Consider the following 13,105-nt stretch of genomic DNA (forward strand, 5'->3'; position numbering starts at 1 on the left):
GCATGATGGTGGTGGTGTTGGATTGAAGGGTCCAGACAGGTCCAGACAGGTCCGTGTAGTACGCTTGTACAGTCAGAGTCACCCGGTGAGGGGTTCTGGTGGAGTGATTGATGGTGGGGAGGGGCCACCACCGGTGTCTGGTGTTGGGATAGCAAACACAGACACAGACACCGTGTGTGCGAGACTAAGAGGGAGAAGTCGAGGAGAGAAATGTGGGAGACGAGCAAACAAAGGTCGAGCCGGGGAACGACGAGGCTGAGCCTGCCCAGCCTCAGCATCCAGGCATCGACATTCCCCGCACCGCTGATTGGCGGAGTGTCCCGCACGCCTCAACGGCAAGTTAGCCGATGACGATGACGAGTGATTCCTCGTCATCGATTGCGACAGCCTCATTCGGCATCTCTATGCAGTTCATTCATGAATGAAGGTAATCTCGCCTACACATTCGGCAGGAAACTCCAACAGCCGCACCATCCCCTCATCACCCCCCAAGTACCAGCAGATGGCCGCAATCTCGGACCGCGCTCGCATGTGCACCCACCACATCTCCGTCCCATGCATCAGCGCCAACCACCAGCTCAGAAGCACCAGCGCCGGCGGATCCTTCTGTATCAGCTTCTCGAAGAAATCCGGCAACAACCGACCCATGAACCCTGTATACGGACCAAAGTTCTGTGTGCCTCGCTCCAGCGACAGCAGCCCCGTCAGAATCCGCGCCGGCGCGTGGTATGGGCTCGTCGCCGCAGTGGTCGTCTCGTCGATGCCGCAGAGGTCGGCCAGCTCGGGGCGTATCCCTACCCTTCCCGGGCGGTCGTCGTCGAAGAACTGTACCTTGCTGTTATCGGTCTTATTAAAGACCTCCCACCACATGCTGTCGCTTTGCCATTTGTATGTCGCTTCGAGTAGATGTCGCAGGCCCGCCTGCAGGCTCAGCCAGTTGAGCGAGGTTGAGTCGTCGGAGAAGACAAACGAGCTGAGCGGGTTGTATTCGTCCAGCGCGAAGGACCGGATCGTCATGAGCAGACAGGCCGAGATCAGACTGTCTGTGTTGTCCGGACCGATGGTCGTGAGAGCCTCCGAGTACTGTGAGATGGCCTGCTGCCAGTGGTAGGATTCCGTCACGGCGTAGGTTCGGTTTTCAGGAACGGAATGGCGGATATGGGAGGTGGCTGCGGCGATGATAGTGTGCATGAGGAAGGGGGACTGATAGTCTGGTCAGCTGTAGTCCTGACCAGTATGCGTAGACGTACATCCAGCCCCAGTCGAATGATTTTACCCTGCATGGCTTCTTGGGCGCGTTTCGGCCCGAAGGCAGGGTTCGTAAGTTCTTGGAAATGGTGTAACGCCTGCATGATGTGGTCGAGGCCATTCTTCGACTTGAACTGCAGGAGCTCGTTGATTTTGCTGGAAACAGCAGCTAGCGACATACAGTACGCTTGGGAGTTTGGCGAGCTCGTCAGGAAGACGGTAACGCTGCGGCCGGAGCTGGCGTCATAGCTGCAGTCGAGGCCGAGCTTCTGGCATCGCAGACAGTGGGGTTTCGACTCGTCGCACTACCCCGTCAGAAAAGTGGGAACACAAGAGCCATGGTAGTACCTTGACCCGGCGCTGCTTGCACTTGACACAGCCGGCGCGCGACTTGCGGTGCGGGCGACGGGCGTGGTAGACGCGCCCGGAGGGGGGATTAAGCTGGAGGATGCCCTGCATCGTGGCTGGCTAGACTACATTCCATGGACAGCCATGTGCCCATGCCGAGGGTGATGTAATAGGCAGGCCGCAGAGCAGCACAAGGAATCTGGAAATGGAGAGAGAAGAAGAAGAAGACAGCTCCAGATCGGAAGTCCCCCGGGGCCGGACTAGTCCCGATACGGCAATCTCGTATTCGCTGATTCCATGAAGTATACGAAGTACGAAGTACCCAGCCAAGGCAAGGCAGCAGCCGAACATGCCATGCCCAATTGCTACAAACAAACAGGTTCATAACTCATACACACCCAATCCACACAGCAACCTATATATACATCGCTCAACCAATCTGCGCGTTCGAAAAGTCCATCTCTGCAAAACACAACTCATTAGCCAACCTCACCAAAACAACAACAGCAGCAACAACAACAATCAAAACAACAAAGACAAGGACGGGGGTGGAGGAGGAACAAACCCGGATGTTCAGCCTGGAACTTCTTCAAAATATCCCTCTTCTTCTGCTCATCACTCGTCATCCCGCCAATCTCCTTCTGCCGCTGATCATACATCATCTTCTCGACCATCGCGCGCGTCTCGCCATCCAAATCGCTCAACTTCGACGACTCGGGCGTGATCTTGCTGACATCGATCTTCGGCGCGCTCGTCACCACATGCGGCCACCACTCCACCTTGTTCATCTTGTCCAGATGCACCACCACCTCCTTGCCAGGCGGGCCGGACGTCGTCTCCAGCGTCCAGGAGCATTCATCGGGGATAACGGGGTGGGGGAAGTCGCCCTAAACGCATCAAGTATAGTTAGCTTTCAATCCAATCCCTTCACTTTATCATATCCCGCCTAGTATGCCCATCCATCCCATCCCACAGCCAGAGTCAACCCATCACCCCACACCCAAACCACCGCCACCATAAATAAAAACCAAAAAGCAAGAAATAAAAAACAAACCCACCTCAATAACAGCCTCCTGCCCCTTAACCGCCACCCTAATCTTTGTCTTCGTCAACACGACATCCAGGTCGCGACCGCGCAGGTTCCCCGCCACCGGGACCGTCACGTCCAGGTCGCCGATGCTCTGGGTCCATTTGTAGGGCAGCTTGGCCTGCTCGGCGTCTTCTTGCGCCTTGCGGGCTTTTTCTTCCGCTTCACGGATGGCCGTCTCTTGGGGGGTGGGGTCTTGGTCTTGCTCGGACATGTTTGGGTTGCTTCTTTTTCTCGTTTGCGCGCGGGGGTTGGTCTGTGTGGTGGTTAGGGTGGTTGGTTGGGTGGCTTGGAGCTGGGCTGGGCTGGGCTGGGCTGGGGGAAGGGAGGGAGGGAGGGAGGGTGCGATGTGCGTACCTGATGTTGTTGGGTAGGTAGGTAGGTAAATGGTATGTTGGAGAGAAGTGTTGCGGTGCGGTGCGGAGGGAGGGGAGGGGAGGGGAGGGGATGAAATTCGCGGTCTGGACTCGGCGGGCTTCGAGTAGCTTCCGCGATGCGGGGCTGAGCTTGACTGGCCGGACTCGGGAGTGGGTTTATCGTTTTATCTACTGTAGATAGTATAACTACAACGCTACAGCTGTTACAGGCAAAAAATGTCAAGTCGTAGGTCATTATTTTTTAATTATGAGCAATTAGCCGTCAAATGACAAATATCGCACGCACGCACGCACGGCTCGTCCGTCCATCCGGCAGACAGACTCGCAGCCCCGGGCCCCGGCCTGCTGGGCAACCGCGACAACCATACCATGCAAACGCAGTCGTAGACAACCAACCACCCTGGTGATTGCGGCAAGTGACCCCTAGATACAGTAAAGAACTCCGAAACCCAGCCCGTTCCTCTCGACGCCTTGTAGTAAGTAGAACTAAGATCCCACACGCCGTCATTCAGTGCTGTCCGTCAATGCTCCCTCTCCGAAAAGGTTCGCATCATGATCCTCGAGAGGGTAGGTCGACGGGGCGTCTTCGATGTGCTCGACGTCGACGTCGTCGCCGTGTTCCACAGCGTCGAAGAATTGCCGGGCGTAGTCGGCCATCTCGTTTGCCAGCTTGTTCTCGAGGATTCCCTCCAGCAGGCGCATGTCTTCCTTCCGCTTCCGTTCCCGGCGAGCGTGTTCTTCTGCCGACCGGCGGCAGGTTCCGTCTCGCTCGCGTACCTTCAGGCAGTTCGGGCAGAGGTAGTTCACTTCGCAGTATGTGCAGTTGCACGGTGGGTGGGCGGACGTGCAGTCCTCGCACACGTACACCGAGCAGCTGGTGCACTCGCGGAGGACGCTCGCGCAGCGCTGGCGCTGGTCGCCCACCGCCCGGTACTGCGGACAGAAGAAGGACTGGCACCCCTGCCACTTCGATTGCTCGGACGGCGAGTCGATGTAGACTGACGAATGGGACGAGGAGCGCGAGCGGTTCGAGTTTGATATTGAAAGACTTCGCGAGCGGCGGTGCAGTAATGGAGTGGGCCTCGCGTCATGCAATGTGCTGCTACTCGCCTCTCCAAATCCGTCGTGGTGGTCGTCGGTGAAACTGCTCGTCGTCGAATCAAGGATCCGCTGCGTCCGAATCGGCAGCTCAAACTCCGGCACAGATGGCACCCGTGATGGTGCGTAAGATCGAGAGCTTGACTCCGCGTGGTTCTGGATCGCGATCTTCTCCAAGGTCAGATCCCGATACCCGCATATTCTCAGCCTGAGCCCCCGTAGATCGTGCTCGATGCACAGCGGTTTAGAGCAGCTCTTGCAGTGTACCTTCCACTGCGGGGTGTCGTAGCAGTCCTGGCACAGATTGCGCGGACAGGCCGCCGGCTGCCGGTCAGGCGGTCCAAGCAGCCACTTCATCATCGCAATGTGTCCCGTTTCCAGCGTGTAGTCGGGCCTGCGCGGGTCACCGTAGGCATCTCTCGGGAAGGTCTTGCTCCATTCCTGGGCCGAGTACTCCAGGTCCTCCCAGCCCTGTCCACGGGGCAGAGGCACCGCTCGTACTTGGTCCACATCGCGGTTCGGAGTGCCAATGCTGATCCCACCGCCACCGGAGAAAATCGGCTCCGTGCAGCACCAGTGGAAGGTGAGAGTGGGATAGGAGGGAGGAGACGTGTTGTTCGGGTTGGTAGTAGTGGCATGCTCAACAGGGTCTTGCATCGAACACGGCGATACAGTGGCAGTAGGAGCCCACCAAAAAGCACTGGGGTCCGGGGTGGGGTTCGACTTCGGCTGACAGTGAAGGTAGGGCCGTTCGTAAGCGCAGCTAGCACACAGAGTCTTTCGACATCCGACACAGTGCATTAAGATACTGCATTGCTCGCACCGTTCCGGGATCAGCTCGTCGCAGTTGTCGCAGCGGATGTTGTCAACAAAATGTGTATGGCTCCGACGCAGATGTGCAGGCATCATCTTTCCTTCGCCGTGGTCTCCGCTTTCCCCAGTACCCAGAGCCTCGCCATAGGAACCGGTCTCGCTGTGTTCCCACAGCTTGCCATCCCGGTGCCCCAAACGAGCCGTCTGCTCTACCGGGCCGATCCAGTTTTTAGATCGCCACAGCCGGTCAAAGACAACCCATACCTCTGCCGACCCCTGGGGAACCCGCATGGATACATAACCCCTCCTACGGTAGCATCTTCCCGCGGGGGTAGAGCACCACGCCGTATCCGTCCAGATGCCCAGTTTGTGACAGAGATTCACCAGTTCGTGCGTCGGTTCCGAGTCGGAGTCCTTTCGTGACAGGGAGGAGGTAAGATACGGTCGCCGTCGGTGGTGTCGGCATCGATACGTGTACAGGCTCTTCAGCGCTAGATGTTTCGTGGCGGGCGAGCTCCCGATATTCTGTTCCATATTCACGTCGTATTGCAGGCCAAACATCGTCAAGTACGGGATGATGTGATACTTCAGCGATACATTCTTGCAGCCCCGAACCGAGAGATGTTCCAGACTGTCGCGTCGGGAGTGTAACACCGTGGAGATAAGGATCTGCCCCGACACCGCCGTGTTGTCCAACTCCAGACTCCGCAGACATGGGCTAAACGGAATCACGACGTTCATCAACAGCTGATCGAGGGCGTACGGTCGCGACTGGCGCGGGACGACGGCCTCGTTGGACCCGGTGAAGACGACTCGGAGGGGCGGTGGCGTACCCGATGGGTACATCAAGCGGAACGATAAGTACTTCCATGCTGTGGGGTATGAGCGGAGGAACGAACGGAGGTAGCGGGAGGTGTGGTAGAGCTTGAGGATGGCGTCGGTGGGGGTCTGCAAGAGGAGGGATTCGAGGATGGGCGCATGCGTGGTGACAACGAGCTCAAAGGTCGACAGAGGGTGCTGGGCCGGGACGAGCGACTGTTCCAAGGCAGACTCGACCAGGCCTTGCTGGTCTCCGCTGGTCTCGCCGTTCATGGTCGGTGGAGGCCCCGATCGGTCTACGGCGGGCACTACCGGGGGGAGGAAGAGGGGGGGGAGGAGGTGGTGGTGGAGGTATGTATCAGTCGACGGACGCGGTCGGATTGCAGGACCCTGGGGTTCTTCAGACTTCAACAGCCGGTGTTCGCCTCGGGCACAAGAGTGGAGGTCAGAGTGTCGCGAGGTCGCGAGCACAGCGGAGAATGCGGGAGAGGCCGCACATCATAAGGGAAAAGGGAAGGTGAGCATGCGCAAGGAGGGCGGTTCAGACCCAAGAGGTGGACATGATCCAAGGCCATCCAAGGGAGGAGGAGGAGGAGGAAGCGCAGAAAAGCAGAAGAGCAGGAGAGCAGGAGAACAGGAGGAAACGGATGATGGGGTGGCTTGACAACTCACCTCACAATTGGGGATTGGGACAAAAATCCAACGGGAAGCCGGGATCAGCCCGGCCCTTCATCATGTGATAGGTCGCCTTGGCCCTCCGATTTCTCTCACAGTCCGGTCAGGGAATAGGAAATGCGCTCGGCTGCGTGATTATTTTTTTCGTCTGGCATCATCTAACTGCCTGGTATGAACTATTGACAAGTATTGAACCCTCCTACCCATCATCCCCTTCCTTTCCCTCCCCTCCCCGCTCCTACTAGGGCTCCCGTCGATCCAGCACAGCACATAGTTCTGCACCCGCTTTGGGCCGTGGCATCAATAGGGCATGAAACTACCCCCTCCCCCCAACTAGTAAGTGGTTGAACTGTCTGGTTGCCCAGTCCGCTGGTCCAGTCCCGTCCCGTCCCAGCCATGCTGTTGTTGTCCCGATCCAACGGTCGCCCAACAAACGGGGTTCGTTTCCCATGCGTCAGGGCGGAGCCCAGCTAGTGCCGCTCTATTGCCTCGCCTACTGTATATCCCCTTGCAATGCCCTTGCGCCCTTCCACCACCCGCGTACTGTCCGTCTCCTCATCATCCTCGTACTGGATGTCGAAATCGCTTCCCAGGCCCTTCCACGTCCGTTGCGACCGCAGGAACTCCGCCCCTGGGGAGATGGCCCCGCCGATCATGGCCACATCCCCCTTGGCTCGCCTGGCCAGGGCTCGCGCCGCCGACGGTCCACTGGCCGCCGACGCAGCGTCCTCTCCCGAGGCAGAAACGCGGGGTGCAGGATTCCGCATGGGACGGGAATGCGAGACATACCGGCCAGTGCGCAGGTCGAACTCAGGCGGCGCGGACTCGGGCTCCGACATATCGTCGTCGTCGCCCTCCTCGGTCGCTCCGTCTTGCGAGGCGTCCTCCTGTGCCTCCGCGGCCGACTGATCCAGGACGTTCTGGAAGTCACTCCGCCAAGCTCCCGTCCAGACCCGCTCCGTGTCCCCTTTTAGCGTAAGCTCCAACTCGGACGGGGTGATGACCGGTTTCCAGAAGTCCTTGCTGTCCACCAGTGAACTCTCCCAGCATCCGATCACCACCCATCCGCCGATCTCGCTGAAGTTGGCCACCTTGGCCGCATTCAACTTGCCCACCACAAACAGATAGCTCTTTTTGCCGGCGGCGGCAATCCGCTCCCGCACATGGTCCACGATATGCAGGTAGTTCTTCACACTCAGCGTGTTGACCAGGATTCCAAAGATCGGCACGGTATTCAGGGACGTCAGGGTGCCATAGCGACGCCGCAAGGCGGCCGTCGTCGACGCGGGCAAGGGCTTCACATTTTCGCTCGTCGTGTTCGTGGGATAGATGTAGATGGCCGCCACGCGAGACGCAAGGGTTAGAAGAAGCGCTGTGGGCGGGTCGGAAATGTGGAAAAGCTGCCACTCCGACAACGCCTCCGGGGTTTCCCGCACAGCGTCTGGGACCGTACGATTGGGGATCGCAGACGAGGGCTCGTGGACAAGCTCCGTCGCAAACAGGTTGGTATAGCCCTCCTCGACCAAACGCGAGTACACCGTGGGGACATGGTCGGAGTAGGTCACATCCGCCGCCAGGATGACCTTGGTGGCGGGGTCAGGGTAGGTCTCCTTGAACGCGCGAACGAGCGGGTCGAGGGGTAGGGGCTTGTGCGTAAAGACATAGATGACCGGTAGGCGGGCTGTTGGGGACAGGCATGACCGTCCGTAGTGCACGACAACATCCGCATCGACGTGCTCGGCCGCCACCTCGTCCACGCAGCACGTTCCGTAAGATGTATCGGCCAAGATGTACAGTCGCGGGGCCACTTCCGTCTCTTCCACCTTCAGCTGAGACACCGAGTCAGCCAGCCCGTCCGTCTCCGAAGAGTCGTTGGCGGCACTGCGGACACTGGCATCGACATCACGTTTATCCAGGCCGCGGCTGAGAAGCTGAAACACACGGGGGGCATCCGGCAGCATGTCGTCGGGGAACTGCAGCGCAATGCGCTTGTACCGCGCCTGGCGGATCTCCTTCAAAGTGCGCTCGATGTCATAGGTGATGGAGAGTTCTTCGTCGGACAGGATGCGGTTCGGTTCCTGGGCAGTGACGGGGTCGGTGGCCTCGAGGATGCGATCGTCGGGGGTCGACAGGACCGGAGCAGCCTCCATTGCGGTGCCCATGGTGGAGACAGAGAGGGGATGAAGTTGTGTTTGTGTATACTGGATTCGAAAGGTTCTGTCGACGACGAGGGGTGGAAAGTGGGAGGAATTGAATTTTCGGCCTGAGGAAAACCGAATGGAATCACCCCCACTTTCACCCCGCCATCCGCAGAGGAACCAATCGCGCCCGCACCGATTACACCGGATGCACATGGCACCATACGAAGAATGCAATTGTCTGTCTATCTTGCAAGGACAGTGCGTGATACTAGTCACCGTCATATTCACATCAAGGCCCTTGCCCGGAACCTATCTATATCCGCTATTTACAGGAAAAACACCCCATCTACAGATCCGCCCGCGCCGGCTCTCCAGCCCACACTCGCCTGATCAACTCGCGGATCGGTTCACGCTGGATCTCTCTCGGATTCCAGTAGGGGTTGCCGACAGCAATATCCGCCGCCTTGTCGATATCCTCTTCCTTCATACCATAGTCCTTCAACCCACGCTTGACCTTCAACTTGGACAGCAGGACGTTGAGGCCGTGGATGGCATCCCCGTTGCTCTCAGGCAGCGCTTCCGCCAGCTTTTTCATGGCCTCGGGGATGTTGGGAGCATTGTAGGAGATGGCGTGCGGCAGCACGGCCGTGTGGGTTTCGGCATGGGGCAAGTTGAAGCTACCGCCCAGGGTGTGGCAAAGCTTGTGATGGATGGACATCCCCACGCTACCCAGACAGGTACCGCAGAGCCAGGCACCGTAGAGGGCGGACGACCGCGCCGATGGGGAGTTGGGGTTCTCGACAATTTCGGGGAGGGCGGAGGCGAGTGCGCGCGTTCCTTCGATGGCCATCAGGTTGATGACGGGGTTCGTGTTGCGGGCGTAGAGAGCCTCGACTACAGTAGTAGTGACATTGGTTAGCATGTCGACCCGGATAAGAGACACACATGGAGACTACTGACCAGCATGAGCAATGGCATTGACACCACTCGTTGAGCTCATAGCCACAGGCAAGGTCATAGTCAAGTCGACATCGTAGATAACAGTCCCCGGGAGAATCTTGGGATCGGAGCGCGTCTTCTTCAAACCATCGGCGGTCTCGCCCAGAATTGGGGTCATTTCACTTCCGGCGTACGTCGTCGGGATGCAGATATGCGGCAATCCGGTGCGGATACTGATGGCCTTTCCCAGCCCGATCGTGCTGCCACCTCCGATGGAAATCACCACGTCGGCGCCCTGGGCCTTCGCGTACTCCAGTGCCTTGTCGGTGATGTGCGTCGGGGTGTGCATGGTAGCCTCGGAGAAGATACCGGCGACTTGTCCATTGAGAACGGCCTTGACGCTCTCGGCCTGATCGACTTGGTGGGGGGTCGACAGCAACAATGGCGCTTTCACGTTCAGCCGGGCGATCTCATCGGGCAGTTTTTGGAGAGTGCCGCTGCCGAAAATAACACGGCCGGGGTTGGCGTTGTACTCGAAGGCGTCCATGATGGCCGTCGGATGGGGTTGAGGGGAAGAGGGGTTGGAGTGGATTTGAAAGCGCGGAGGAAGATTGCTTAAAGTATGATGGGTCGGTGTTGACCTTTGCCTGGAACAATCTCCGTAGCGAATCAGCCGAAAAGCCGAAGCAGCTTGATCATCATTCATAATCCCCCATGCGGAGCAAACGTCATGAAGCCATTGGAGGCCGGGGCAAAGGCCTTTGCCGTGGGGCGGACCGCAACGGTGGAGGTGCTCGGCAGTTGCGTCCTGATCGTCTCCGGGCGTTTGAACCGTTATTCGGAATTGTTGCTGTTCGTCTTACTACTATCTATTATTATTGAGATGATTAGATGGTCAATAAGAGGATTGATTGCTGGGAAATACGGAATGATCTGCTGTAATAATAACGCTATCCAGTATAGTACTGAGTCCCACACCCCACACCCGTAGGGCTGCGTCATTCCAACCAGCGCGATATCCGTAGGGCTGATCTTCGCCCATTCCAGAGTCTTCTTCCACAGCTTCTCCTGCTTCTCGCCGTCCTGGCTCTCGGGTGAGCTATCGTCCTTCTTCAGCAGAGTAAAGAAGCCCGTCTCCCCGGCATAAGTCTTGTTGACGGCCAACTCCACCACGTCCACTGCTGCCTCCGCGGATGTACGTATGGTGGGATCCTTCAGACTCAGCAGAGGCCTAAACGGTTGGATGATAAACCGCGACATAAACCTGATAGCCGCGGGTGTGTTTGTCCGCAGGGCACGGGGGTCGCTGAGATTGCCCGGGTTGATACCAACCGCCGTAACTCTCTTCAGGCTCTCATCCTATTACGATATCAAGGTCAACGCACTGCATGAAGGGGCCTGCGTGAGCGGAAAAATCATCGTACCATAATTTTGTAAGTGTCGGTTCAACGCATACATCCACATAATCACCACCAGCTTCGAAACGGCATATCGATGAAATCCTCTCCCCGCTGGATCATCGTTCTTCGTAGACGGTTTCACCAGCTCCTCCAGGTCCTCTGGGATCCTGGGAGGAGCTGTTGGCTCCGGTGATCACAATGGTTCCTGACATTTTGGTTCGACCTGGGCTGCAGTGGACTGGACGGGACGGCTAGGCAGTTATATTTCATAGATTGAGCGCAAGGCTGAGTCTGACTGGTTTGTAATCATCTAATCTGAGCTATTTGCTAAGTATCAGGGGCTTGGTATACTAGTGATTACTACTGGAACCCTAGAAGTCACCGCCTGGGACTAATCTGTAGTCCAATGCGCTCTGGGCGTGCGCTGTCGTCATGTTATTGGACTAGCCAGAAGAGGCACTGCGAAGACCGTTTCACGGAAAGCTGGATCTAGAAGTCCAACTTCATTGGTGATTATGGCTGCAGCTCGATCAGTCACAGATTAATACACTATGATCCTGCATATAGCTCACCCCGTTTTGTTTTCCGGACACCAATGCTATGCATACAAGATCTCCCGTCTGGGGTATCAATGAAACCAATTTAATCCATATCTTCAAAAGCCATGATGTGCTGCCCCCCCTTCTTGCCCTTGCCTTTGCCCTTTTGGCGTTTCTGCTGCGGGCGCTGTTTTCCGCCAGCATCGCTATCGTCCGATTCGTCGTCGCTGTTTTCATTGTCCTCGTCGTCATCGTCATCACTGTCGTCGTACATGCGCTTTTCACCCGGCATCGCTCCATATCTATCGCCCGACATTGGTGCTTCGCGCCAGACCTTCACTATCTGTCCACCACCGCTGACCATGCGCCCCTCAACATCGAATCCGAGACCGACGACACCCTCCGTCTCGTCATGCATCACCTCCGCGACGGTCCTGTTGGCGCCTATCCCGACGAATTTGATCCCACCACTGCCCAGACCCACTGCAACCACCTTGCCCTTGCCCAGCTCTTCAGGAACAACGGCCATGGTCTCCAGTGCCTCTCCATCACGCTGCACATAGATTCGCTCGTCCTGGTCATCCCAGGCGCCCTTCTCCCAGAGCGTCATGACACCACCAGAGCCACCCACAAGCACCTTTTCTCCCCGACTCGTGCCAGAGGTCGCCAGCCCGGAAATGTGCACAGAGCTGATCAGCTCCTCTTCTTGATCCTCGCTGCGTACGAGCACGCCACGTCGGAGATCGGTAACGGCCAGCGTAGTTCCGCCTGTCGTCACCCATTGCTTGCTGAACCCAGATGTGCTGGTGTCCGACGCCGGTAGGGGTGTGAGGGACGAGACATAATCGTCATGGGGATGGTGCGTCTGCTGTGAGCGTGCGGAGACCTTGGAGAACGGAGTGCGGAGATCGTAAAGGTGGAGTGCGCTAGAGTCGGTAGCGAGAAGGAGAGTCTGAGGGGAGAGGGCATGGATGACAGTCGGGGCATCGACAGATCTGTTTGCGGACAGTAAACATGAGCAATTGAGTCCATCCAATTTTTTTTTCTTTGAAAAAACAAATAGCTCACCCATTATTCATCGTGGGAATGGCGATTTTGTTCTCCACGACACCCGTCTCCGCCTTTGCGGCCTTCACCAACCCATCCGTTCCGGCAGAGTAGAGTGTTTCCCCGTCAATGCCAAAAGTCAGACACCGACAGCTGCCCTTGTGCCGTCTGGTCCTCCACATCGTATCAATGTGTCCTCTGCCATTGCGCGACGAGGAAGTCGACGCATCGTCTTCGCTGTCCGCTTCTTCGGTGGGCAGGCGGAACGTTTGTACGTGACCGGAGGAGAGACCCACAGACACAATGGATTCCTTGGGGTGGATAGCCTGCGAGAACAGGTCCGCGGATAGCGGAAGTGTACAGACCGTTTCGAACATGGCGATAAATGGGCTTGCACGAGGAGATTCGCACCGCAATTATTTTTTGATTTGCGGAGCTTGCAGCTTCGGGCGAAGCGGGTCATTTGCCTCGACTCCGAGGGGACGCGGGCCGAGGAATCTTCCGGCGCTGGGGTTAAGGATGCCTGGGGCTTATCGCCGTAGCGGAACTTCTTTCCCATTTACTCAACTCGATA

At 57.5% G+C, this 13,105-nt stretch overlaps 7 protein-coding genes across 7 annotated transcripts; all 7 read right to left on the reverse strand.

Moving 5' to 3' along the window:
* Nucleotides 1-97: 97 nt before the first annotated feature.
* BO70DRAFT_89043 (uncharacterized protein) lies at nucleotides 98-1,341 on the reverse strand. Its single transcript, XM_025548817.1, has one exon. It carries the CDS (start codon nucleotides 1,189-1,191, stop codon nucleotides 412-414), a length of 780 nt encoding a protein of 259 aa, XP_025403693.1. The 5' UTR covers nucleotides 1,192-1,341; the 3' UTR covers nucleotides 98-411.
* A 487-nt stretch (nucleotides 1,342-1,828) lies between these two features.
* On the reverse strand, nucleotides 1,829-3,100 carry BO70DRAFT_358699 (NudC domain-containing protein). The gene is made up of 4 exons (XM_025542358.1): nucleotides 3,041-3,100; nucleotides 2,655-2,939; nucleotides 2,162-2,483; nucleotides 1,829-2,058 (listed from the first exon to the last, which is right to left on the reverse strand). The coding sequence occupies exons 2-4, from the start codon at nucleotides 2,895-2,897 to the stop codon at nucleotides 2,027-2,029; spliced, it is 597 nt and encodes a 198-aa protein (XP_025403694.1). The 5' UTR covers nucleotides 2,898-2,939; nucleotides 3,041-3,100; the 3' UTR covers nucleotides 1,829-2,026.
* Nucleotides 3,101-3,283: 183 nt separating this feature from the next.
* BO70DRAFT_329673 (uncharacterized protein) lies at nucleotides 3,284-6,378 on the reverse strand. Its single transcript, XM_025540791.1, has one exon. It carries the CDS (start codon nucleotides 6,061-6,063, stop codon nucleotides 3,565-3,567), a length of 2,499 nt encoding a protein of 832 aa, XP_025403695.1. The 5' UTR covers nucleotides 6,064-6,378; the 3' UTR covers nucleotides 3,284-3,564.
* Nucleotides 6,379-6,688: 310 nt separating this feature from the next.
* BO70DRAFT_358704 (2-(3-amino-3-carboxypropyl)histidine synthase subunit 1/2) lies at nucleotides 6,689-8,685 on the reverse strand. The gene has a single exon (XM_025542359.1). The coding sequence runs from the start codon at nucleotides 8,625-8,627 to the stop codon at nucleotides 6,936-6,938; it is 1,692 nt and encodes a 563-aa protein (XP_025403696.1). The 5' UTR covers nucleotides 8,628-8,685; the 3' UTR covers nucleotides 6,689-6,935.
* Nucleotides 8,686-8,836: 151 nt separating this feature from the next.
* BO70DRAFT_358705 (maleylacetate reductase) lies at nucleotides 8,837-10,246 on the reverse strand. Its single transcript, XM_025542360.1, has 2 exons — nucleotides 9,567-10,246; nucleotides 8,837-9,500 (listed from the first exon to the last, which is right to left on the reverse strand). Exons 1-2 carry the CDS (start codon nucleotides 10,090-10,092, stop codon nucleotides 8,953-8,955), a joined length of 1,074 nt encoding a protein of 357 aa, XP_025403697.1. The 5' UTR covers nucleotides 10,093-10,246; the 3' UTR covers nucleotides 8,837-8,952.
* Nucleotide 10,247: 1 nt separating this feature from the next.
* On the reverse strand, nucleotides 10,248-11,187 carry BO70DRAFT_426140 (uncharacterized protein; the record flags this gene model as incomplete). Its single annotated transcript, XM_025547753.1, has 3 exons — nucleotides 11,080-11,187; nucleotides 10,531-10,904; nucleotides 10,248-10,353 (listed from the first exon to the last, which is right to left on the reverse strand). Exons 1-3 carry the CDS (start codon nucleotides 11,155-11,157, stop codon nucleotides 10,248-10,250), a joined length of 558 nt encoding a protein of 185 aa, XP_025403698.1. The 5' UTR covers nucleotides 11,158-11,187.
* Nucleotides 11,188-11,280: 93 nt separating this feature from the next.
* BO70DRAFT_307981 (WD40 repeat domain-containing protein) lies at nucleotides 11,281-12,942 on the reverse strand. Its single transcript, XM_025540087.1, has 3 exons — nucleotides 12,553-12,942; nucleotides 11,518-12,479; nucleotides 11,281-11,464 (listed from the first exon to the last, which is right to left on the reverse strand). The coding sequence occupies exons 1-2, from the start codon at nucleotides 12,906-12,908 to the stop codon at nucleotides 11,588-11,590; spliced, it is 1,248 nt and encodes a 415-aa protein (XP_025403699.1). The 5' UTR covers nucleotides 12,909-12,942; the 3' UTR covers nucleotides 11,281-11,464; nucleotides 11,518-11,587.
* Nucleotides 12,943-13,105: the final 163 nt, after the last annotated feature.

The sequence above is a fragment of the Aspergillus heteromorphus genome, assembly GCF_003184545.1.
Source record: "Aspergillus heteromorphus CBS 117.55 chromosome Unknown BO70scaffold_2, whole genome shotgun sequence".
NCBI lineage: Eukaryota > Fungi > Ascomycota > Eurotiomycetes > Eurotiales > Aspergillaceae > Aspergillus > Aspergillus heteromorphus.

Excerpts from the sequence above, each read along its gene's own strand:
- BO70DRAFT_329673 (XM_025540791.1), bottom strand. The coding sequence starts at position 6,063 with ATGAACGGCGAGACCAGCGGAGACCAGCAAGGCCTGGTCGAGTCTGCC.
- BO70DRAFT_358705 (XM_025542360.1), bottom strand. The coding sequence starts at position 10,092 with ATGGACGCCTTCGAGTACAACGCCAACCCCGGCCGTGTTATTTTCGGC. Across the intron at positions 9,501-9,566 it reads CAATGCCATTGCTCATGCTG|TCGAGGCTCTCTACGCCCGC; the intron begins GTCAGTAGTCTC and ends CTACTACTGTAG.
- BO70DRAFT_307981 (XM_025540087.1), bottom strand. The coding sequence starts at position 12,908 with ATGTTCGAAACGGTCTGTACACTTCCGCTATCCGCGGACCTGTTCTCG. Across the intron at positions 12,480-12,552 it reads ATTCCCACGATGAATAATGG|ATCTGTCGATGCCCCGACTG; the intron begins GTGAGCTATTTG and ends GTCCGCAAACAG.
- BO70DRAFT_89043 (XM_025548817.1), bottom strand. The coding sequence starts at position 1,191 with ATGCACACTATCATCGCCGCAGCCACCTCCCATATCCGCCATTCCGTT.
- BO70DRAFT_358704 (XM_025542359.1), bottom strand. The coding sequence starts at position 8,627 with ATGGGCACCGCAATGGAGGCTGCTCCGGTCCTGTCGACCCCCGACGAT.
- BO70DRAFT_358699 (XM_025542358.1), bottom strand. The coding sequence starts at position 2,897 with ATGTCCGAGCAAGACCAAGACCCCACCCCCCAAGAGACGGCCATCCGT. Across the intron at positions 2,484-2,654 it reads GGCAGGAGGCTGTTATTGAG|GGCGACTTCCCCCACCCCGT; the intron begins GTGGGTTTGTTT and ends TGATGCGTTTAG. Across the intron at positions 2,059-2,161 it reads GTTCCAGGCTGAACATCCGG|AGATGGACTTTTCGAACGCG; the intron begins GTTTGTTCCTCC and ends TGTGTTTTGCAG.